The 23,355-nt window shown below is 35.6% G+C and overlaps 1 protein-coding gene across 1 annotated transcript; it reads left to right on the top strand.

The window, feature by feature from the left end:
* The first annotated feature begins 390 nt into the window (after window positions 1-390).
* On the top strand, window positions 391-22,755 carry RPF1 (ribosome production factor 1 homolog). The gene is made up of 9 exons (XM_004752699.3): window positions 391-656; window positions 2,098-2,154; window positions 3,974-4,054; window positions 13,399-13,494; window positions 14,047-14,200; window positions 21,223-21,305; window positions 21,722-21,903; window positions 22,098-22,224; window positions 22,542-22,755. The coding sequence occupies exons 1-9, from the start codon at window positions 429-431 to the stop codon at window positions 22,581-22,583; spliced, it is 1,050 nt and encodes a 349-aa protein (XP_004752756.1). The 5' UTR covers window positions 391-428; the 3' UTR covers window positions 22,584-22,755.
* The last annotated feature ends 600 nt before the right edge of the window (window positions 22,756-23,355 follow it).

Consider the following 23,355-nt stretch of genomic DNA (forward strand, 5'->3'; position numbering starts at 1 on the left):
ACAAACTCATCATTTCAGTATTCAGACAGCAGGGCAACCCCCCCAAAACTTTTCTCAAAGCTAAATTTCGCCACTTTTTTTTTGTTGTTGTTTTAAGATTTTTATATTTTAAGACCGGAACGAGAGAGCATGAGCAGGGGGAGGAGCAGAGGTGGAATGCGACTCCCCGCTAAGCGGGGACTTAATGAGGGGCTCAATTCCAGAATTCAGGGATCATGACCTGAGCTGAAGGAGGACGATTAACCACTTAACCAAAGGAGCTACTCAGGAACCCCTGAATTTTGCCACCTTCTTAAATGGCTAAAAAATCACAAAGTCCTCCACCTTTCTCTTTAAGAACTTTTTGACCCCGGAAGTAAAAGTTTAAGTGAGGGAGTCACGGGGGTCAGCTGTTTCCGTTTCCGTACAGACGCCTGGAAGCAAACACCATGGCGAAGACCGGGGTTAACAGCGGCAGCCGAGGAAAGAAAGGCCTGAAACGGAAAGCGGCCGCCGAAGAACCCCAGGAGGCTGCAGTTGCTGAGGATGGAGCGACGGAAAGCGGGGTCCAACCCCCGAAAGCGGCCGCCTTCCCCCCAGGCTTCAGCATTTCGGAAATTAAGAACAAACAACGGCGACATTTAATGTTCACGCGGTGGAAACAGCAGCAACGTAAGGTAGGACGGGGCGGCGGCGGCCGAGCGCATGCGCCGCATCATTCACGCGCGCGCGTGATGGTGGGGCGGGGAATAGCACTTGCGTGGTCGCGCCTTCCTGGCGTGCGGGAGGAGGTAATCTGGAGGAGTGAGGCTGAAGTTCTTGTGTCCTGGTCCCCTCACACTGCTTTGGAGACATTCTCTAGATTTCAGCTGTTTGAGCGTCACGGATTCTCTTCCTTTTCAGCCCCTCTGGGTTCTCCCTCTGAGAATGAAACCAGGATGTCCCGCTCTCGTAGAAGCGAAAATATCCCTCCAGACCTGGAACGCGAAATTCTCCCATCTCTGTGTTTTGCCCAGTCCGCCTAAATTTGGCTGATTCCTAGAATCCGTAAGACGGGCACTACGTAAACCCAAAGTGATGCTTCTCTGATTCCTGGACTCTTACCGAAATTATTTATGCAAAGTTTCTAGTAGTGGTATTTATAGGGTTGTCTTCATACTGTTATAGGGGTAAATATGAAGCGATAAATAAAACTCAAGATCACGGTACTTATCTGTGGTTAAATTGCAATTGGAAGCAAGCATCTGTTTATCTTTGTACGTCGTAAAAGTTCACACACATAATATTCTTTTCACTTGCCTGGCTCCTCTTACTAGATACTGGATTTTTTTTGAGGCCGTGGATTGTGCCTTACTCATTATAAGCGCCAGAGTGCTACTGGAATATACACTCTAAGTCCCTCTAGGAGAGCGGGTTTGCCGGAATGGTCTCCTAGAAGTCTTCTGTAATCTTCTGTAATCTAATCTGAAACTTGATGAGGGGTGGAGGGTAGATAGGCACTGGGGGGTGGGAGGAGTGTGTACTTTCTGTTGTGTATTAAGCATTCTATTCAGAATCTCTGGAAGGTACAGATTTACAGTAATTACAGGTGTAATTCACCTTGCAAGTTCTTAATAATTTTGAAAGCATATTTTGATTGTAAGATTTATGGATAACAAATGGTGGTTTATTGGAAGCAATCTGAAAATGTATCTCCCATTCTCATTTATTTTTAGTACTTTCCAAAAGATGTAAGCAGCATACCCATGGTTTTCTTTAGAACCCAACTTACTAGGAATGCAAAATGAAATAAGAAAAACTTGTTAACTTTTTTAAGCATACATTTTACATTTTTACTTAAGTTGAGACTTTATAGTTAAAGGTAAAGCTAGTAAAACTTTAAATATTTGAGCTTGCCAATTTAGATCTTTTTGAAGGAGCAAGATACTTATGTTTTATTGATTGGCCAGCTTATTTGGTTTACAATAATTTAGGTATGAAAATCTGTGTTAGGATGTTTAATATGTTACAAAGATTTCTCAGTTTAAGTATTCATAGCATTAGTAATGTATAGTTCAGTATGTGTTTGTGATGTAACTGGTGGTTTCTCAATATTGTTCTTGTCTTTAAACTTTTTAGGAAAAGTTGGCAATTAAGAAAAAACTTAAGAAAGAGAGAGAAGCTCTTGGTGATAAGGTAAGTAAAATCTTTAGCCATCTGCTTACTGTCTTATGTTGAGGAATGCTCTCTGATATTTATGTTGTATCACTTTCTTTTAAATTTATTATAAAATATTACCAGTGTATAAAAGATGTGAAAATAAAATAACAACCCCCTTTCTGTTCTCTACCCAGCTTAGAAACAGTGCATTGGCAAATAATATTCAGTCTTTTGTATGCTTTTTCCTGATTGCTTTCCCCTCTAAAGATAACCACTTAAGAAATTGCCGTGTTTTGTTCCCGTGCACTTCTTTTTTTGTGTTCCTAAATGATGAAAACAATAGTGGTGTTTTGCATTTTTTTCAAAATTTCACGTAAATGGTATGTCTGCTTCAGTGTGCTTATTTTACTTAATTTTATGTGTTTGAGAGACAGAGACTCATCCTTCTGATTTTGGGAATGGGGAAGCATCCCAGTCTAGTACTTACCAGACTTGCCAGTATTAGACTGTTTTGATGTGCAGAATCTTATCAGGCAACATTAGTCTCAACTCTCAGTACTCAGTCAATAACAGCAAATATGCTGATCACCATTGGGAAATTTCATCATTCTTGTTTCTTTGACTGAAAGATGACTTCCTAGAACTGCCTCCTTCGGCTCGGGTCATGATCTCGGGGTCCTGGGATCGAGTCCCGCATCGGGCTCTCTGCTCAGCAGGGAGCCTGCTTCCTCCTCTCTCTCTGCCTGCCTCTCTGCCTACTTGTGATCTCTCTCTGTCAAATAAATAAATAAAATCTTAAAAAAAAAAATTTCAAAAGTCAGTATTTATTTCATAGAATAATAAATAAAATCCCAAATAGTTTATCAGTTCATTCTTCTTCATAACTCTGCTAGCATACATATGTTTTGAATTTATTTTAGTCACTGTGTGCTTATAGTTTTCTGTTCCTGCTCCTTAGCATTTCATTTACAAATTTTTTGGTCTAAGCTGAGTGTGCATGTTGCCATTTCTAACAATATTCCATTATGTTGAAGTGTCGTAGTCATTAACTTTTTGTATGATATTTGCCCTATTTGCTGTTCATTTCCACTAATATTAGTGCTGTTGCATATTTTTTATATAAATTGCTGCTCCCTTTCATTCCTTACTGTAAATGCCTCAAACTTTCTAGTTCAGTAGATAGACTTGTAGCTTTGTTACTTATTTCTGCATAGCTTTCTGGAAGTACTGGAATAAAACTGCATATAGATATACCTTTGTATAGCCGACCCCTAAACAACATGGCAGTTGGGTTCCAGACAGACCATCTCCACTCCTGCACAGTTGAAAGTCCTATTAACTGCTAATACCCTGCTATTGATCTGAAGTCTTACTGAGAAATAATCAGTTAACACATATTTTATATGTTATGTGCATTACATGCTGTATGCTTACTGTAAAATAAGCTAGAGAAAATATTCAGAAAATGTTAAGAGAAAATACATTTATAGTCTTGTACTGTAAAAAATTCACTTGTAAGTGGGCCTGCACAGTTCAAATCCATGTTGGTTAAGGGTGAACTGTAATTTTTCTCATTCTGTTTAATATTCTTCTTAGTGGATAATTCTTTTAATTCCAGTTTCTTCTTTCAGGTACTTTTGCATGGTATTAAGTCATTTCATTCAGTTAGTATTTCTTCTAGGATGTTTATATCTCTGCTCAGAGTTAAAAACCTTTTACTCAGTATTATTGGGATGAATGAGGAACAGATTTGGGTTTTGGATTATTTGGAAATTTCTGTTATTCTTCCCCAATCAGACTGCAAAATTAGCTATGTAAATTGCTTCTAAAAACTTAATTTTTTTCTTTTATTTAGGCTCCACCAAAGCCCGTACCAAAGACCATTGACAACCAGAGAGTATATGATGAAACTGTAGTAGACCCTAATGATGAAGAGGTAATGTTATAAGTCTTAAATAAATTTGGATGGCCACAGTTGATAAATCATTTGTTCACATATTGACACTTAAAAGTACTGGCTAGTGAAATTGTATATGGACTGATTCAGCTATAATGTTGACATATTATTTGCTATAGATTATGTCATAGTTGAATTTCTCAAATGTTCTAGAAAAAGGCAGAAAATAGAAATATATTTCTATTCTCTAGAAATGTATGATATTTTATGCCTAGGTAAACTTTTGTCATTTAGTATCTTACATAGTACTTCTGTTTTTAATATCATTCGAAAAGCATTACTCATACTATAGATTTTTGTAGTATTAGACATTTTGATATAAGGATAACATTTGGTGATATTTTCTGTGTCCTCATAAAACTCTTGGTTTCAAGATTATCATCCACTTGTCACTTTTCACATTTGCCCTTTGTTTGGTGACAGTATAGTGAGAGAATCAAGGTTTTTAAACTTTTTTTTTTTTTTCTGATATAGCAGATTTGGTTTTGGTTATATTTGCTCTCAGATAGTACTGTTTTTGACATTCCTTAACATTTCTAGATATGATCATTCATTCAGTCAGTCTGTCACTCTTCTAGCAAATGTTTATTGATCATCTGCTGTGTATTGGGATCTGTTTTAGGGACTTGGATTCCACCAGTGGACCAAACACTTTGCCATATATACACACAAAATATCAGCCCACCCAGAACTTGTATTCTAGGGAGAGAGATAAACAGTGAACAAAGTAAAATAAATTATGTGTTAGCGGGTGATAGATTACTACCGTTAAAAACTAGGGTGAAAGAGGGGTGCCTAGGTGGCTCAGTTAGTTAAGCATCCAACTTGATTTCAGCTCAAGTTACCATGTCAGTGTTGTGAGATCGCACCCCAGGTCAGACTCTGGTTAGCAGGGAGTTTGCTTGAGATTTTCTCTCTCCCTCTTTTTCCACATGTGCGTGCTCTCTCTCCTCCCCTAAAATAAATAAATCCTAAGAAGAATCTGGATAAATTAGATTGAGGACTCTCTGAAGTAGAGAGAGTTTGCAATTTTGTATGTATAGGAGTATGTGTGTGTGTGTGTGTACTATTTATTTAGTTTGACATAATTTCAGACTTAATAGAAAAGTGGAATTCATGTATGCCCATCACCTAGATTTCCTAAATTTTAATTTGTACCACACATGCTTTTCTTCTGTATTCTCTGAAATGCTTGAGAATAAATGGTAGACATGAAGCCTGTTTACTCCTACATAATCTAGTGGATTTTACTTGTAAACAAGTATGTTTTTCTTAATAAGCACAGGGTATAGTTATCAAAATCACAGAATTAACATCGATTATTATCTAGTCTAGACAGCTTATTCAGATGTCTACAGTTGTCCAAATGGCATCATTTTTAGCAAAAGATAAATTCCAGCTCATGGATTCAATTCTGTTACGACTTTAACCTCCGTTAATTTGGAACAGGTCCTTGCACTTTATTTGTTTTTAATGACATTAACATTTTTGAAGAGTACAATCCAGGTATTTTTTATGGAATGTCACTTAATAGGAGTTTCATATTTGCTCATGATTATGTTCGGTTTATGTATTTTTGACAGGTATATGTTAGATATTATCTTATATTCTTTTTGATGCTATTATTAAGAGTCATATATTGTTGATTTTCCCATTTTAGCTTCTGTTTTTCCCTTTTGTAATAAGTATTTGGGAGGGGTTATGCTTTGAGATTATGTAAATGTGTACTATTCAAACTTTCACTCAAGATTTTGCAATTACGAATAATTTTTTCCAGTCTTATGGGTGATTGTATCTCAGTGTAGTTTTAATTTTCTGTTCACTTGTTGTGAATGAGGTTGAATATCTTTTTATGCTTTTTTTCTTTTTAATCAATTGTTCATATCTAGTGGCCATTTTTTTGTTGATTAGGGTTGCAGTTCTATATAATGATTGTCAGGGTAGGCTTCATTGAGAAGATGACCTTTTAGCAAAGACTTGAAGGATATAAAGAAATCAGCTATTTTTGAATGTAAAGAAATTGACCTCCTTGCAGTTCTGCCCCATTTGGTTTCCAAGGAATGACCAGTGTAAAAGTTAGTGCATAAACAGTGCAAAAGTTCTGAGGCAGGAAGAGCATGCTTAGTATGTTTTGGAAGAACAGCAAGGAAGCCAGTATGCTGAAATTAAGTGAGCAAGAGAGAGGGTTATAGAAGAAGGGCCAGTATTGGGAAGAGCAGAGGCCAGAGCAGTGGCTTGGTTGGCTTGCTTTATACTTAGTGCAATGAACCATTGGATGTTTTGAACAGAGGGATGATATGATAGATAGATTTTTAAAGGTAATTGGTTGCTATACTGAAAATGTAATTTAGAGAGGGGGAAATAGGTACTTAGGAAGCTACTGAAGCAATCCAAGATTATGATGATGATTTGGGCTATAGTGGTTACAATGGGTGTTGAGAATCAATTTGATTCTAAGGTTTGGGTTTTTTCCCCCAGGTATATTTTGAAATTAGAGCCAGTAGAATTTCTTGAAAGATAGGAAGTAGGATGTGAGAAAAAGAGGATTCAAAGGCCGTATCGAGGGTTTTAGCCTTAGTAATTAATTAGACGGATAGAAGGATGGAATTGTCATTGATGCGATACAGAAGGGGTCTTGCCTGGAGATAAATTGGAATTCACAGGTGTTTAGAGGCTACATATATATGAAATTTCCCCCAATATTTACCTAGGGGAGAATTTGTTAGGTTATGAGGTGTGTAAATATTCACCTTTATATGGTGGTGCCAAAATGTTTTCCAAACTAGTGCTTGTATCACTTTTCACTTGCATAGAATAAGGGCAGTGTTTCTGGCCATCTACATTCTGACCAATACCTTGGTAGTGATAAAGGACTATCGCACTGTGGTTTGAGTTTGCATTTCCTTGATTCCTAATGCGGTTGAGCATCTTTACAGGTAAGCACTGTGTTTTGCTACAGTTATGCCATCTCGTGTTTTTTGCCCAGTTTTTTTAATCCTATAGTATATTTTACTGATTTGTAGGACTTCTTTTTATATTTTGGATACTAATCTTTCCTATATAAGTATCTTCCAATTTGTGGATGTTCTTTTTACTTTTTCTGTGCTTTTTTCGCATTTATGTGCTTAATCATCAGGAATGGATTTCTTTGTTTGGCATGAGAAATTAAATCAATTTTTCTTTCTTCCCCTGCCCCTACCATATGTAACCAGTTTCCCCAGCACCATTTTTCCAGTACTACAACCTTTCCCACACTGGATTATAATGCTGTGTCATAAATCAAGTACCCATATATACTTGGCCTTTTTCTGAGCAATTGGTCAGCTTGTTGCTTTATCACTTATTTATTTTCATGCTAAATTTTGATATCTGTTAGAGCAGAATGCCCCTCTCCACCCCCATCCTCTAATCTCTCTCTTCAGGAATATTCACTGCCATATAAAATTATAAATCGTGTTAAAGTAGATAACTTAGGGGTTCTATTTATATGTTTTTTTTTTTTTAGGTGGGTCTTCTATACAAAAAATGCATTTCAGTGATTTTCTTCATGCAAGTTTTATACATAAATCTTGTTAGAGCTATTGCTGGTTTTATACATGTAATTTTCTTCATGCAAGTTTTATACATAAATCTTGTTAGAGCTATTGCTGGATATTTTGTGTTTTTTATTAGTGTAAATCACATTTCTGAAAATTGTTTTATTTGCTGATTTATAAAAATCCATTGATTTTTGGATTGTGATCTTCTAAACAGTATGCCTAAATTTGTTTCTAATAATTTGTCTAAATATTGTTTTCATTTCATGCTTAACTAATCATTTCTGCAAATAACTTTCAGTCCATTGATAATTTCTTTTGTGATGACTAGAACCTCCAACATGTCAAATACATAGAAATAGCAATAGTGTTATCTGTGCCATGTTCCTAATTTTAAAGAGAATGCTTCTAAAATGTATGTGTTACATACATACATTAATGTTTGTGTTTTTAATGGTAGATTCTTCTTATAAGTTAAGGAAAATCCATTCATTTTCTTGCTGGCAGGGTTGTTTGTTTTAATCATGAATGAATGTAAAATGTTACAGGTGCTTTTTCTGCAAATGTTGAGATAATTATGTACTTTTTCTCTGCAAATATTGAGATGAATGCAGTTTTTCTCCTTTATTGTGTGAATGTAGGAATGAAATAGATTTTCTAATGTTAAATCTCTTTTGCATTCTTGGAATAAATTTAATTTAATTAAGATGTTTTATCTTTTTCACATTGTTTTGGTTTTTCAGTACTCTTTTTAGAATATGTATATCTGTATATATAAGGGAGACTGCAGTAATGCTCCTTTCCATTCCTAATATTATTTATTTGGGCTTTTTACCAGAGATAATATCTGTTTTGTTAACTCTTTCAAAGTACTTTTCTGATCATCTTTATTTTGAAACTTCGTTTTCTAATTTATTTACATCTCACCTTATCATTTATTTCTTGTTACTCTCTTGAATTTATTCTTTTTATTTGATTAACTTGTTTTTCATCTTCCTTTCTATAATGAGCAGTTAAGTCCACAAAATTTCCTCTAAGTACCACTTTTGTTAAATCCCTCAAGTTTTAAGATGTGTTTCCTTTCTTATTGTTGAAATCTAAGTATCTCTTACAATGAAAGATTTATTGATTCCTTCTTGTAATTTCATCAGGGTTTGGTTTGGTTTGGTTTTTGCTTGATGTGTTTTATTTCATTAGTTTTATCCCCTGATCCTTATTCTTTCTTTTCTTCTACTTATATAAGGTTTCATTTATTCTTTTTCTAGTTTCTTTTTTTTTTTAAGATTTTATTTATTTATTTGACAGACAGATCACAAGTAGGCAGAGAGGCAAGCAGAGAGAGGGGGTAAGGCAGGCTCCCTGCTGAGCAGAGAGCCCAATGTGGGGCTCCCTCCTAGGACCCTGGGATCATGACCTGAGCCAAAGGCAGAGGCTTTAATCCACTGAGCCACCCAGGCACCCCCTTTTTCTAGTTTCTTAAAATGGAAGCTTACCTTACTAATTTTATACTTTTTCTTTCTTTTTAATATAATCACATAAGCTATGGTTTTCCTCCTAAGCACTGGGTTAGCCATAGCCCATACATTTTGATATGTTTGTTGTGTTTTCATTTTCATTCTGTTCAAGATAGTTTCTGTTTTCTCTTGTGATTTCTAATTTGGTTCATCAATTATCAAGAAGTGTATTGTTCAGTTGAGGATTTCACAGGTATATTTCTGCTGTTGATTTCTAACTTAATTTTACTGTGGTTCTGGAACAATCTCTGTTGATTTTAGTCATTTTCAAGTAAAGAAACTATTCTGTGTTCTAGCGCAAGATCTATTTTGAAGAATGTTGTGTGTTCCTTTGGAAAACATGTATATTTTGCTGTTTCGAAGTGGATTGTTAAAAGAGAGTTGTTTTAAGTTGGTTGATTGTGTTGTTCCTATTTTCTGTGTACTTGCTGAATTTCTAATTCTATCAAGTTACTGAGAGGATATTGAAATCTCTAATTATAATTTTTGAGTTATTCATTTCTCCCATTCCTTTCAGTTTACTTAATGTCTTTGGGGGTTCTTTTGTTAGGTACATACCTATTTTTAAATTTTTTTTGTTTCTACTTTCCTTCAGGTGTGAATCCATTTGTAATTATTATATCTTCATAGTGTATTGATTTATAATCCAGTATATCCCTTGTTGTCCCTTCCCTTAAATTGTTTATTGCAACATTTCTTTACTTAGTTTCTATTTTATCTCATTTCACATAGCCACCTAAACTCTCTTATGGTTACTGTTCTTTTTTCGTGCTTTTGCTTTTAATGAGTTTATATCTTTGAATTTTTTAAAGTGTCACAGACAGTGTATGGTTGGATATTGCTCTTTTATTCAGTCTAACAATTAGTATTTAATGTTAATTATTGATGTAGGTGTTAATTGGTGTTAATTATTGATTGTTTACATCTGCCATTTTGCTTTTTTAAATATATTTTATGTATTTTTATTGTTTCTCCTTGACTGCTTTCTTTTATATTTAAAAATATTTTTTAGTATGCTATTTTAATTCCTTATAATCTTTTGAGTTATATGTTTAGGATTCTTTTAGCAGTTTCTCTAGGAATTACAGCATAATGTCTTCAATTTATCACAATCTACTTCCAAGTAAATACAGACATGATGCTGATAAAAGTATAATAGGTTACACCAGTATAGCTTGAACTTTTACACATACACACACAAAAGGTCTTTTATGGTTACCTTTGTATTTACCATTTATAGTGCTCTTCTTTTCCTTGGATCTGAGTTACCATTTGGTGTCATTTTCTTTGAGCTTGTAGAATCTCCTTATGTTTTTGTTTTTATAATAGATCTGATAGCTAACTATCTCATTTTTGTTTATTTGAAAATATGCTTATTTTGCCTTCAGTTTTGAAAGAATTTTGCAAATTAAGGAATTCTTGGTTGACTTTTTTCTCTTTTAGTATTTGGAACATACACTATTACATTTTGACCTTCATAATTTCTGATGAGAAATCAGTCATTTTAATAGTTGCTCCCTTGCATATGATTTTTCTTTTTTCTTTCAAAATTTTCTGGTTTTGGCTCCTCGTTATTTGACCTTGATGTGTTTATGTTACTCTTCTTTTTGTCCTATTGGGGTTTGTTGAGCTTATAGCCGTATGTTGGAATTTTTCACCCATTATTTCTTCAAATACTTTTTTCTACCTTCTCTTTCCTTCAAAGACTTCCTTTTCTTTTCTTCTCTTCTATTTATTTTTTTTTAAAGATCTTGTATTTATTTATTTGAAAGGGAGAGAAGGAGCAGGGAGAGAGAAGCTGACTCCCCACTGAGCAGGGAGCCTGGCATGGGCTTGGTCATGACCTGAGCCAAAGGTAGACACTTAATGGACTGAGCCACCCATGCTCCCCAAAGACTTCCTTTTCACACTATTAAAATGGTTAACTTAGTCCTGTAGTTTTCTGTAGTTTTGTTCCTTTTTTAATGATTGTTTTCTCTGTTTTTCAGATTGGGTATTTATTAACCTGATTTCAAATTCATTGATTCTTCTGCCATCATAGATCTACATTAAGCCCCTCTTTTAATTTCTTGAATATTTATTATGGCTGCTTTAAAATTTTCACTAAATTCAACATCTAGACCTGCTCAGAGACAGTTTTTATTGGTTGCTTTTTTCCTGATTATTAGTCATACTAAGTACCTAATTTTTTGGCTGAAAGCTGGACACTCTGGACTTTTTTATTTTTTGAGTTACTGATTTTTTTTGTTCTAGTAACTTGCCTGGATTTAAACTGTGTAATGACTATCCTTCCCATCTATCTATCTGTGTAATGATTCAATGCAAAATGAACAAATCTTTTAGAATTTCTATTAAAAAAAAAAGAAAAGGAAAAAGAAAGAGAGTCCAGTTGAGGAAGGCTTTACAGGATATACACTTTTGACAAAGAAGAGTACTCTGGAGAAGGAAACCCTAATACAGGGTTATATATATTTTTTGTTACATCAAGAGTTATAAATCATCATGACAGAAGACATTCAGAAAATTACAAATTTGATCTTATGGTTTCAGTGTGTGCAAGGTTGAAGGCTTTGGAGGTATGGAAACAGAACTTAGGGAGACTTTTACTCACCTTTAGTTTAAAATGTTCTTTTAGAAAGGTATTTGTTAACAAAGCAAATATAGGGTGCCTGGGTGGCTCAGTGGGTTAAAGCCTCTGCCTTCGGCTCAGGTCATGATCCTGGGATCAAGTACCACATTGGGCTCTCTGCTCAGCAGGGAGCCTGCTTCCCCATCTTTCTTTGCCTGCCTCTCTACCTACTTGTAATCTCTTTCTCTGTCAAATAAATAAATAAAATCTTAAAAAAAAAAAAAAAAAGCAAATATATAGTGTGTGTTGGGAGCAGAGAGCCCATGCTTTGAAGTTCAGTGAAGTCATTCTGACCTTGGTAAAAGCTTGGCTTCCTTGGGAGCCTAGGAGCAGGGCCCATAAACATTAAAAGTTGAATTTCCTTTATCAGTAGTGTACGTCTCTACTTGTCTTTTTTGGTTTTGTTTTGTTTTTAACCTGCCTCCCTAGAGATTGTCCCTGTGTTTGTGTGGCTTAATGTTCAGATTTCATTCTTTCCTTACCCTTGCCCTCTATTAATAACACATATTAATCATTACTTCTTACCTTATAAATGCTTTGGGTGGATACTGTATTGAGATACCTTGAGCTTCCAAACTTCTGTCAGCTGAGCTGAGTGTGGGTTGAGGATTACATTCAAAGTTGGAGCCAGTTCTCAAGCCTCCCTGGCCTTTCATGTGAATTGGTTTCTTAGAACTCTCCCATATGGATTTTGTGGAGATTGTTTCAGTCCCTCTGTGGCTCTTTCACTTCCTTAGCTCTGCATTTCTGACTGGTCCACATCTCCCCTGAACTGGCCCAGTAACCTTGGACTAGCAAAGCAAGGGTTTTCAGACCCACCTATCCCCAATCTAGTCCATTACCCTTAGATTCAAGATTGCTGGTTCTTGCCTACCATCAAACATAAAGTTAGTATTTTCTCAGCCATGTTGATGGAAGAAATGGAATAGTTCTTAGCAAGATTCCTGATGTTCTTGCCCATAGCCCTAGCCGTTTTTCAAGAATGAATATGGCTCAGGGCACCAGAGTTTCATTTGGTTAAACACCTCACTCTTGATTTCAGCGCAGGTCATGATCTCAGGGTCATGAGATCAAGTGCTGCATTGGGGTCTGCTCTCAGCAGAGAGTTTGTTTGAGATTGTCTCCCTCTTCCTCTGCCCCTCCCACTGCTTACACACTCTCTCAAATAAATAAATTTTAAAAGAATAAGCACAGCTCAATTTGTGTCTTGAAATTGTCTTTTGACAATTTTTTCCAGTTTTATACTTGTATTCTACAGATAGAAAATCATTCAGCCTGTTCATGTTGCCCTTAATATAAGTCCCTCTTGGCTTTCTTTAAATCCCCTATCAGTCAGGAAGATAGTCTGTGCCATAGACTCCTGCTAGAGCTACTTTTAAAATTTTGGCCTAATAGTAGAGGATGTTTGATATAAAATTATATTTTCTCCAGGGGCGCCTGGGTGGTTCAATTGTTAAGCGTCTGCCTTTGGTTCAGATCTTGATCCCAGGGTCCTAGGATCAAACCCCGCATTGGACTCTTTGCTCAGCAAGAAGCCTGCTTCTCCCTCTGCCATTCCCTCTGCTTGTGTTCTCTATCTCACTATGTTTCTTTCTGTCAAATAAATAAAATATTTTAAAAAATTATATTTTTTTCTGTTCACAGGTTGCTTATGATGAAGCTACAGATGAATTTGCTTCTTACTTCAACAGACAAACTTCTCCCAAGATTCTCATCACAACATCAGATAGACCTCATGGGGTAAGCATATCAATCAGTATAGTTATTGAATTCTTAACTTTCCCACATAGACTATTTAAAAGAACTACTTTCAGAAGATCTCAGTTAAATTATTAGTAATTTCAATAGATAATGCCTATGAATAAGCTAAATAAAATTATACATTTCTAAGCATGATTCTTCAGGGTAGAGTTTACTGGCCTTAGCACTATTAGCATTCTGGACTGCATAATTTGTTATTATGGGGGTGGTCCCCTTCATTATAGAATGTTTAGCAGCATGCCTGGCCTCTGTGCACTAGATACCACTACCAGCCATCCCCATCACTACCACCAGTTATAACCTCTTTTGCCAAATGTTCTCCAGTGGGGCATAATCACCCCCAGTTGAGAACCAGTGCTTTAGGATGATCAGCCTTAATAAAGGATTAAATACTGTTCAGATTCCATTCTTTCCCTGCCCTTGCCTTCTATTAATAACACATTAATCATTACTTCTTACCTTATAAATGTATATCACTTAAGACTTTTATTCCTTCTCACTGTCAAAGATTTCTGTTATTTTGTTTTGCAGAGAACAGTACGACTCTGTGAACAGCTCTCCACAGTTATACCAAACTCACATGTTTATTACAGAAGAGGACTGGCTCTGAAAAAAATTATTCCACAGTGCATTTCAAGAGATTTTACAGATCTGATCGTTATTAATGAAGATCGTAAAACACCAAGTATCCTTTTTTGTTTTATTAAAGAAGTTTTCTTGTTTCACCTTCATCCCTTTTTAAAATACATTTGAAAGAATAAGGAAATGTTTTCTATAACTTTAAGAACATATAATTTTTTAAGCTAGAAAATTATGTATCCAAGATTCTATGAACTAATTTTTTTCTTTTCATTTAGCAAGTATTCATCAAGTAAATGCTACAGGCTGACGTTATTTTAATCCTTAGTAAAAGATGGAGAAGTAAATAGGAGCTTCAGGGAGTTTATAATCTAGTAAGAGAAAATAGATAAGTAAACTAACAAAACTATAGCGTGGATAGTTCAGTTAAAGAGAGAAATACAAGATATAGTGCACAGTCTGATAAAATCTGCCCTGGGGATATCAGGGATGAGGGACTTGAGGTGAATATGGGTGAATAAAGTTGAAGAAGAGTGCCCAGTGCAGATACACTTACTTGTAAAGGCAGAGGCATGATGGAGCTGACCCTGTTGGGGATCTGCAGGTAGTCTGATATGGCTAGATTCTATGTTACCAGAGGTGGTGTCACAGGGTTACATTTTTGAGGTAGATATTTGAGCCCATATTATGTATTTGCTGCTGTTTCAGATGCCAAGAATACTCTATCCTTATTCTGTGAGTCTCAGATCTGAGGCAACTATGTGACATGAACCCAAGGTATTTTTTCCTGTTTGGAGATGAGAGAGCATATAAAGATGCCTAGATTTGTTTTTGCTATTGCTTTTGTTTTCCTTATTTATCAACTAGTGCCTCTGAGCTCATTAATGTAATTTAATTTTTTAAGATTTATTTATTTATTTTTAGAGAATGTGCATGAAGCAAGCAGGGAGAGGAACAAAGGGAGAGAGTGAGTCCTGAAGGAACTGCCTGCACCCACCCCCCACCCTGAGTGTGGAGCCTGGCACAGGGCTTAATCCCAGGATCCTGAAATCAGGACCTGAGCCAAAATTAAGAGTTGGCAGCTTAACTAACTGAGCCACCCAGGCTCCCCTGTGAACTTATTAATTTTGAGGATGATCATTTGCATGGGTCAAGTTATTAAAATTATTAAGGGTTCATAAAAGATAGGGACAGGATTTTCCTGTTGCCAGAATAACATTTTTTTTTCAATCAATGAACATTCCTTTTTTTTAAAATAGTTTAAAAAAATAGTTTAAAAGCTATGTTTTAAAAACCTAATAAATACCTTTTAGGGCCTTACTATTTTCAGTATAAGTTAAAGACATTATCCACTTTACCTGAGTTGCTTCCCAGAGACCAAAATAGACTAAAACTAGCTTTCTAATGTAATGTTTTTGTTGGCCATATTATAGAAATTAGATTATGGGTTAATGTACCCCAAATAACAAAAATCTCTTGAATATTTAACTATTCCAGAAGAGATGTTTTTAATGTAGTTGCTGCTACCTTAAAACTGTCTCCCAAAATAAAGTGGCAAGGTCTGTGTTCCTCTGTTTTTGGCAATTAAAAAAAAAGTATTACCATTTTAAGGCTGCTAGCAGGCATTCATCAGTTCAATAAACATTGTATCCTTCTTTTAGTTTAGGTATTTTATATAGGCACTAAGTTTCACTTAACACCATCTGTTGCCTTTAGAAAGCTTATGTTCTCTTTTCCTTATATATTGTCTTTTTCCCAAAATGTATTAATACCGTGTAGGATAAATTCATATCATTAAGGTACCATCAGTAAAAAGACCAAATTTATATTAAGGAATGACTAGACTAATTAATTCAAGTGTAAGATTATATTTCCTATACACATAAATATATATATGCACACACACATAAGCATGTGATGGGTATCCCATGATTGTAAGTTTTAAGTATGGAATTATGCAGTTTTTAAAAGTCTTAATGAATAGAATTTTTATAGGTATAATCTTGCCTGGATTTTTTTTTTTTTTTTGAGGTTTTATTTATTATTTGAAGAGACCGATAGTATCAGATATAGTGAGAGCACAAGCTGGGACGAGATGGAGAAACAGGCCTCTGCTGAGCAGGAAGCCTGACATGGGGTTTGATCCCAGGACCCTGGGACCGTGACCTGTCCGAAGGCAGACACTTAACCGACTGAGCCACCCAGGCACCCCTGGGTGTTGATTTTAACAATTTCAAAGATACTTCATTTTCTTTCCTATTTGATATGTAGTAATGCAGTTGATGGCAAAGTGTTGGAAGAAGCTAGGAAAGCAGACCTCCTAAATTGCTTTTGTGTTCTCTGAAAAGAGAATGGTCTTTAAGACTAATAAGGACATCGGTAAGGGGCATTGGAAGTCCATCTTGGTTAAAAAGATTTAAGGCCTAGAAACTTTGAATAAGGTCACATATCCTGCTTTCAAAGAATATCTGCACAACTTGTAAGTGAGACTTTGCTACTCTGAGCAAGATAATAAGACAGGCAAATGGAAGGAGAGGGAAAGAGGACTGCTAGTTACTATTTTTCATGATCCAGGAAAAAAAACATGTAGAATAATTTAAAGGAGAATAATTTGTAGGCACATAATAGAAATATTAATGTGATTCCTAGAGGCTTAACATGGGCTTACAAATACTAAGTCATGATTCCTAATGATGATGCTTGGAGAAAAGTTGAAAGAATTGAAGATATTTGGCCTGTAGGAAATTAGAATATGGGGGCATGATAAGATACTGGAAGGGCTGCTATAAAAGAATAGTGCCACATGGTGGCAATTTATGGAGATACAAACTTGATTACCTCTACAAAAGAGCTTTGTCAACTGTCTAAACTGTATTCTAGTGGCTTTGGGTCAGACAGGTATGATGTCAGATACAGACTTCATTACTTGCTGCTTTTGTAATTTTTTCAAGTTTCTTGGGTACTTGGTTTTCTCATATTCTATAATAAGAGATAGTACCAAATCTTTAGGGTTCCCGCAAAGATCACATTAAATGTATGTTTCCAAGGCTTAATGCCTCATTTGTTGTAGGCATTTTAGTAAATGTTATGGTATAGGGGAAAGCATGGAAGTTTTTTCTGGAGAGACCTACATCCTCTATTTGGTATTTCTAAATGGAAATTTGAGCTAGATAAGTCTTCATGCTGTACTTCTGGCAACTTGTAAACTGTTTTGCATTCTTGACCTTTGGGAAGGTATTAAAAGTTTCACCTCAGTCTTTATAACAGAATGCCGCCTGTGCATTAGGGTTTTTGCACAAGTGTGATCCCACCCTTAAGGTCTGCCACCTAGCTCTGAAATTTGGGCTAATCTGCCTAACCCATCTCAACCCCTTTTCCTTGTTACTGAAATAGGGATAGTGACTCCTGTTCTTCATGGTTTATGTTAGGAATTAGCAGTAACATAAGGAAAGCTTTTTGTACAGTGCAGGTACTTAGGAATTATTCTGGATTTTGTAGTTTTCTTTTGACAGAAACAATTCAGTGGGAATGTTTTAGGAAGGATTCAAGTCTTGATTTAGGTTAGAAGAAATTACCGTTACTTTTCTTAGCCCCCTGAGATTTCATGACTTTTTTCAGTGTGCAAATGATCCAGAAATTCTTTTTGGCTATACCTTATGAAATTTGAGAAGTCAGGAAGAACTCAAATATTACTGATAATCTGCTGTGTATATGCACTAGTATTTATCAGTAAGAAGTCTGTCTTCTAAGAGTTAACAGATTAGTTGGGAAGAAGGTCATTTACATGATTATAACTCAAATAAGTGACAGGTGCTAAAGTAACAGTGGCAGGTGAGATTTAAAGCTTAATTTTAACTGTATAAAAAGAGGTGGCATTTGAAGTGGGCCTCAGCGGTGTACTGCATTTCTTGATTAAGTTGCTTCAGTCCCAGCATGGCAAGCTCCTTCCCTAGAAGACCAGCACCATGTCTCCTGACCAGAGTTCTGCAGGGCTTCAGTTCTAGTGGAAGTACTGTCAGGTCTCACTTCACGAACAGATCAGAGCACACCTAGTTAAAACTCACCACATTCTGGTCAAGGACCAAATACTGCCACAGCAGGCAAGGAGAGCCTCTGCAGATAATTGGCCTAAAGGACACAGCAGCCAAAACACAACAGTAGAGCACACACCAGAGACACTCCCCTAAAGTGCCAGGCCCTGGACCTTATAGGACCTCTACTTCTAAAGCCATTACTGTTTGGAGCAGGAAACATAACGGGTTTTCTAACACAAAAGAAGGCAGAGACTTTGACAAAATGCCAGATGGAGAAATTTATCCCAAATGAAAGAAGATGATAATGTTAGAGCCAGAGATCTAAGTGAAACAGATAAAAGTAACACATCTGCTAGAGAATTTAAAACAACAGTCAAGGATATTCGTTGGGCTTGAGGAAAAAAAAAAGGAAGATTTCAGGAAGGTCCTTACATAGAGATTAAAGATTCAGAAATGAAAAATGTAGTAACTGAGATTGGAAACAGGAAGGAAGAGGCAGATGGATGGATAAATGATACAGAAGACACAAAATAATGGGAAATAAGCTGTTACGGAATGGGAAATTAATAAGCTGTTATGGAATGGGAAATAAGAGTTATGGAACACGAGAACAGATTTAGGGAATTGAGTGACTCCATCAAACATCATAATTCCTATAGAGTGCCAGAAGAAGAGAGAGGGAAAAGGGCAGAAAATTAATTTGAAGAAATAATAGTTGAAAACTTCCCTAATCTGGGGGAGGAAATAGGTATCCACATCCAGGGGACATAGATAACTCCCATCAAAATCAACAAAAGCAGACCGACACGAAGATATATTGTAATTAAATTTTCAAAATAATAGTGATAAAAAAGTCTTAAAAACCAGTAAGACAAAAAAAGCCCCTAATTTAAAAGGGAAGTCTTGGTGCAGATTTCTCAACAAACTTGGCAAGGCAGAAGGCAGAGGCATGGTATATTCAATGTGCTGAATGGGAAAAATATTCAACCAATAATGTTCATTCTGTACAGCAAGGCTATCATTCAGAATAGAAGAAGAAAGAGCTTCCCAAACAAAAACTTAAAGTAGTTTGTTACCACTAGACCAGTCCTGCAAGAAATATTAAAGGGGACTCTGAGTAGAAAAATCTCCAGAAACAGTGACAAAACAAGTAGTAAAATGGCACTACATACATATCTACTGGTAATTACTCTGAATGTAAATGAACTAAATGCTCTAATCAAAAGAGACACAGTTTCAGAATGGATAGATAAATAAGACCCATCTTTATGCTGGCTACAAGAGACCCATTTTAGACCTAAAGATACCTACTGATTGTGAGAGGATGGAGAAACATTTATCAAGAGAATGGATGTCAAAAAAAAAAAAAAAAAAGCTGGAGTAGCAATGCTTGTATCAGACTTAAAACTAGACTTTAAAATCTACATGAGATGTAGAAGAGCACTGTATCTTAATGAAAGGGGACAGTTGAACAAGATCTAACAATTGTAAATACGCATCCAACATGGGTGCACCTGCATATATAAGACAGTAACAAACATAAAGGAACTCATTGGTGAAGTGGGCCTTAGTAGGTGAGTTAAATATTGCAGGTATCTGAAATAGCATGAACAAAAAATATATAGTAGGATTAATATGTGTAGTGTACAAGAGATTGTGTCAGTACCTGCCAGTTAGGAAAAATAGGGAGGCATAAAGGGAGATTAGAGATTAGAAAGGTGGTTTGGGGCCACATGAGAGCTGTACTGATGTCTTTGTTCTCTAGATGAGCAGTGGTGAGAGTAGTATGAAATTAGCTACAGCTGTCAAGACTCAAGGTATATCTAGTTTGTTTTTCACTTAGCATGAGAAACCATGGTACAGATAAAATGAGAGTTGCGTTCCGTATCTTATTACTTAAACAAACTTGATTTACAGTCTTGGAAAATGTACTTGGAATGGTGAGAGAGGTCAGACCAACGTTTTAATGTAGGTGGAAATTCTCAAGGACCTCAACTAAGAATAGCAGTAAGGGTGAAGGGGTGGCTATGGAAGTGAGGAATTTATGAGGGTAAAAGCAGTAAATAGGATTTGGTAAGGGAAGGAGGAAGTTGAAGATAACCCATGGGCTAATGGGAGAATGTGTTTTTGCTTTTTTTTTTTTTTTTTTTTTTTTTTTTTTTAATGGTTGAATGTTGATGCCTTTATAAAAAGATGGCAACATCTGTTTTGTAAAACTATATGCAGATAATTTGGAATAGTTTGATTCTGACCTCTTTACAGGTTCAGTATTTGAAATAATCAAATTGTGTTACCAAGACTTGAGGAATGTTGTATATAGGTAGCTGCATTTCAGACATTTAAAGCCCTTGGGCTGCTAACCCTACCAATTGAAGTATAATTTATAGTTTAGTGTGTCTGGCAGAAATCTCTGTAGTAGATCATCAGTAAATGGTTATTAATGAATTGATTTTAATTTGTGGCACAGTAATCCCAAGAATAAGAACTTGTCTTTTGAGAGACACTAATAACTTTGATTTCAAGAAGAGGGGGGAGTCTCTAGTCTTATGGGACAGTATTCAAAGCTGACAGCATATATTAACCTTGCAAATCTATAAAAAAAAACACATATAAGTGTACTTGTTTATGTATAAAAGTGCGTTTTTAGGGCTATAAGACCTCTGAACATGGAGGCAAACTTTTTTGTTTGCTGTGCTAAAATTATGCTAGAATTCCATCTTGTCTTACCATTCCTGTTAGGGTAGTGGGCATAAGCTCTTTTCACCTAGTTTAGTTGAATACCCAACATACCCTGTTGAGAGTGATGACTCATTTGTTATATTGTGAAGAGAAAAAGTGGGACTACTATAGCTTAATCTGTTTTTTTGTTTGGTTTGGTTTTTGGTTTTTTTTTTTTTTTTTTAATATTTGGGTTGACTTATGGGGCTTTAGTTTTGAGTATGGTAAGGAAATTTGTTAACCCAGAGGCATACATGTATCTACCTCTTCACGTAGCTACAAATTTTAGGAGCCTTTGGACATACCGAGGACCAGGTATTTATACAATTTAAGATTTAAATTACAGAGTTCAATGTGTTCTTAGCTTTCTGAACAGATGGATTAATTCTGAGTCACTTGCCAAATGGCCCAACTGCTCATTTTAAAATGAGCAGTGTTCGTTTGCGTAAAGAAATTAAGGTAAGTTTTATTCATTCCTTAATTGGCTTTGATCTGCTTGCTGTATATGGTTAGTCAACTCTAACGTACAGATCGAATTGGCATTTTATAATGGCATTTGTCCTTCTGCTTAAATCAAGTTTTATCTACTGGCGGTTTTCTTAGGAGATTGTAATTGAGTTCTGGCATACAGGCAGTAGCCTTCATTACTATGAAACAGGTTACTTACTAGTAGGACTTTTTGGTACAGTCACTGCAAATAATTTTAGATGTTTTATTATTTCATGAGATTGTTAACTCATATATGATAGTTTGTCATCAAGAAAGACGCCTTTAAAATTTTTGTCACGTAAATTCTAAAACTTGAACTTGCAGTATCAGGATATAGATTAATTCCTTGTTGTGTTGTGTTTTTTTTTTCCCCCTCATTTTTCCAGAGAAGAGGGAAGGACCCTACAGAACACATACCTGAAATAATTTTGAATAACTTTACAACGAGGCTGGGTCATTCAGTTGGACGTATGTTTGCATCTCTCTTTCCCCATAATCCGCAGTTTATTGGAAGGCAGGTTGCCACATTCCACAATCAGCGGGACTATATCTTCTTCAGATTTCATAGGTGAGGAAGGTACTTTAACTCCTTGGACTTTGACTTAAATCATGAAATACATTTCAGTGTAAACGTTTTCCAGTGTATTGTGACAAATATCATAGATGAGAGATAAATTTTCTTTTGAACTCTTATCACATTGAAGAAATTACATTTGATTCATTGAGACTGTTTTCCCTTAATTCTTTCATTTATCTTTGAAGGTACATATTCAAGAGTGAAAAGAAAGTGGGAATTCAAGAACTTGGACCACGTTTTACCTTAAAATTAAGATCTCTTCAGAAAGGAACCTTTGATTCTAAATATGGAGAATATGAATGGGTCCATAAGGTAATGTGCCTTATTTCAAAAGCCACTTAGATCATTTTGAATGGAATGAGAAGGAAACCATGTACATTATGCTTTAAGTACTTACATCTCAAGTTATGCTTCTGACATCCGTAAGTTCAAAAGAGCAAATTTCTGATAGGGTAGTTTGGTCTGGTGATGAACTCTGGTTCATTTGAATTATCTAAAGATCAGTGGTCCTCGAAAGTGGACCAGTCTCTGAAATGGACCCAGAAGGTTTTTTTGTTTTTGTTTTGTTTTGTTTTTAGGATTGTTAACCTATAAATTATTTACCATTTTTTTCCCCCTTCTAATTTCAGCCCCGGGAAATGGATACAAGTAGAAGAAAATTCCATTTATGAAATACTGAAGGAATAGTATTGAATTGTGCTAAACAGACCTATCTTGAATTTATGACAGAAGACCCTTTTCAGAAAGTCATTTACTGGTTTCATAAACCTTTTCACATGTGGACAAAATACCAAGTGCCATTCACTGTAGCAAATACAAATAAAAGTCATTTTGGTGAATTTAGAAGTTGCAGCTTAAGATTCCTAAAAATTCTTATTTGTAGGTAATTTTAAGTTAGAATCAAGATTCAAACTAACTTCCCCATGTGTACTTTCATGGGACATGTGGTCTGGAGAGAAAATAGAATAGTTCTTGGTAGACACTAACCCAATGATTTTCTAGCAGACTAATCTTGGACCTGGCACATAACTTTGTTTCTTGCATGACTATATACTAGGAGGCCAAGTGGAATGTTTTAATATTTCCTTAAGCCTTTCAGAATGGTAAAAATTTTAAAGCAATATGGTTTACCAAGGACTTAACAGTTGCAAATTACTGAAGCTAAATTGTGGTTCTTTTCTTGGTCCTTTGTACCTTACTACATTGTACTATAGTATTCCATTCAAGAAATGTTTGAAACTGTGATGTTTTTCTTAACATCTTTTAATGGCATTCCTATGTCCAGTCTTTACTGTCCTAATTAGGAGAGCAATCTATTAAGAAGTAATTCACTTTTAGGTGTAATGGTAATACACCCTAGAGTTTAGGAATTTATTAAAACAAAGTTTATCCTGCAAATAACTCATGAGTAGGAACTAGTATCATCAGCTTCCTCCTGACCTT

This window comes from Mustela putorius, unplaced genomic scaffold, assembly GCF_011764305.1.
Source record: "Mustela putorius furo isolate JIRA1106 unplaced genomic scaffold, ASM1176430v1.1 tig00003853_pilon_pilon_pilon, whole genome shotgun sequence".
In the NCBI taxonomy this organism is placed as follows: domain Eukaryota; kingdom Metazoa; phylum Chordata; class Mammalia; order Carnivora; family Mustelidae; genus Mustela; species Mustela putorius.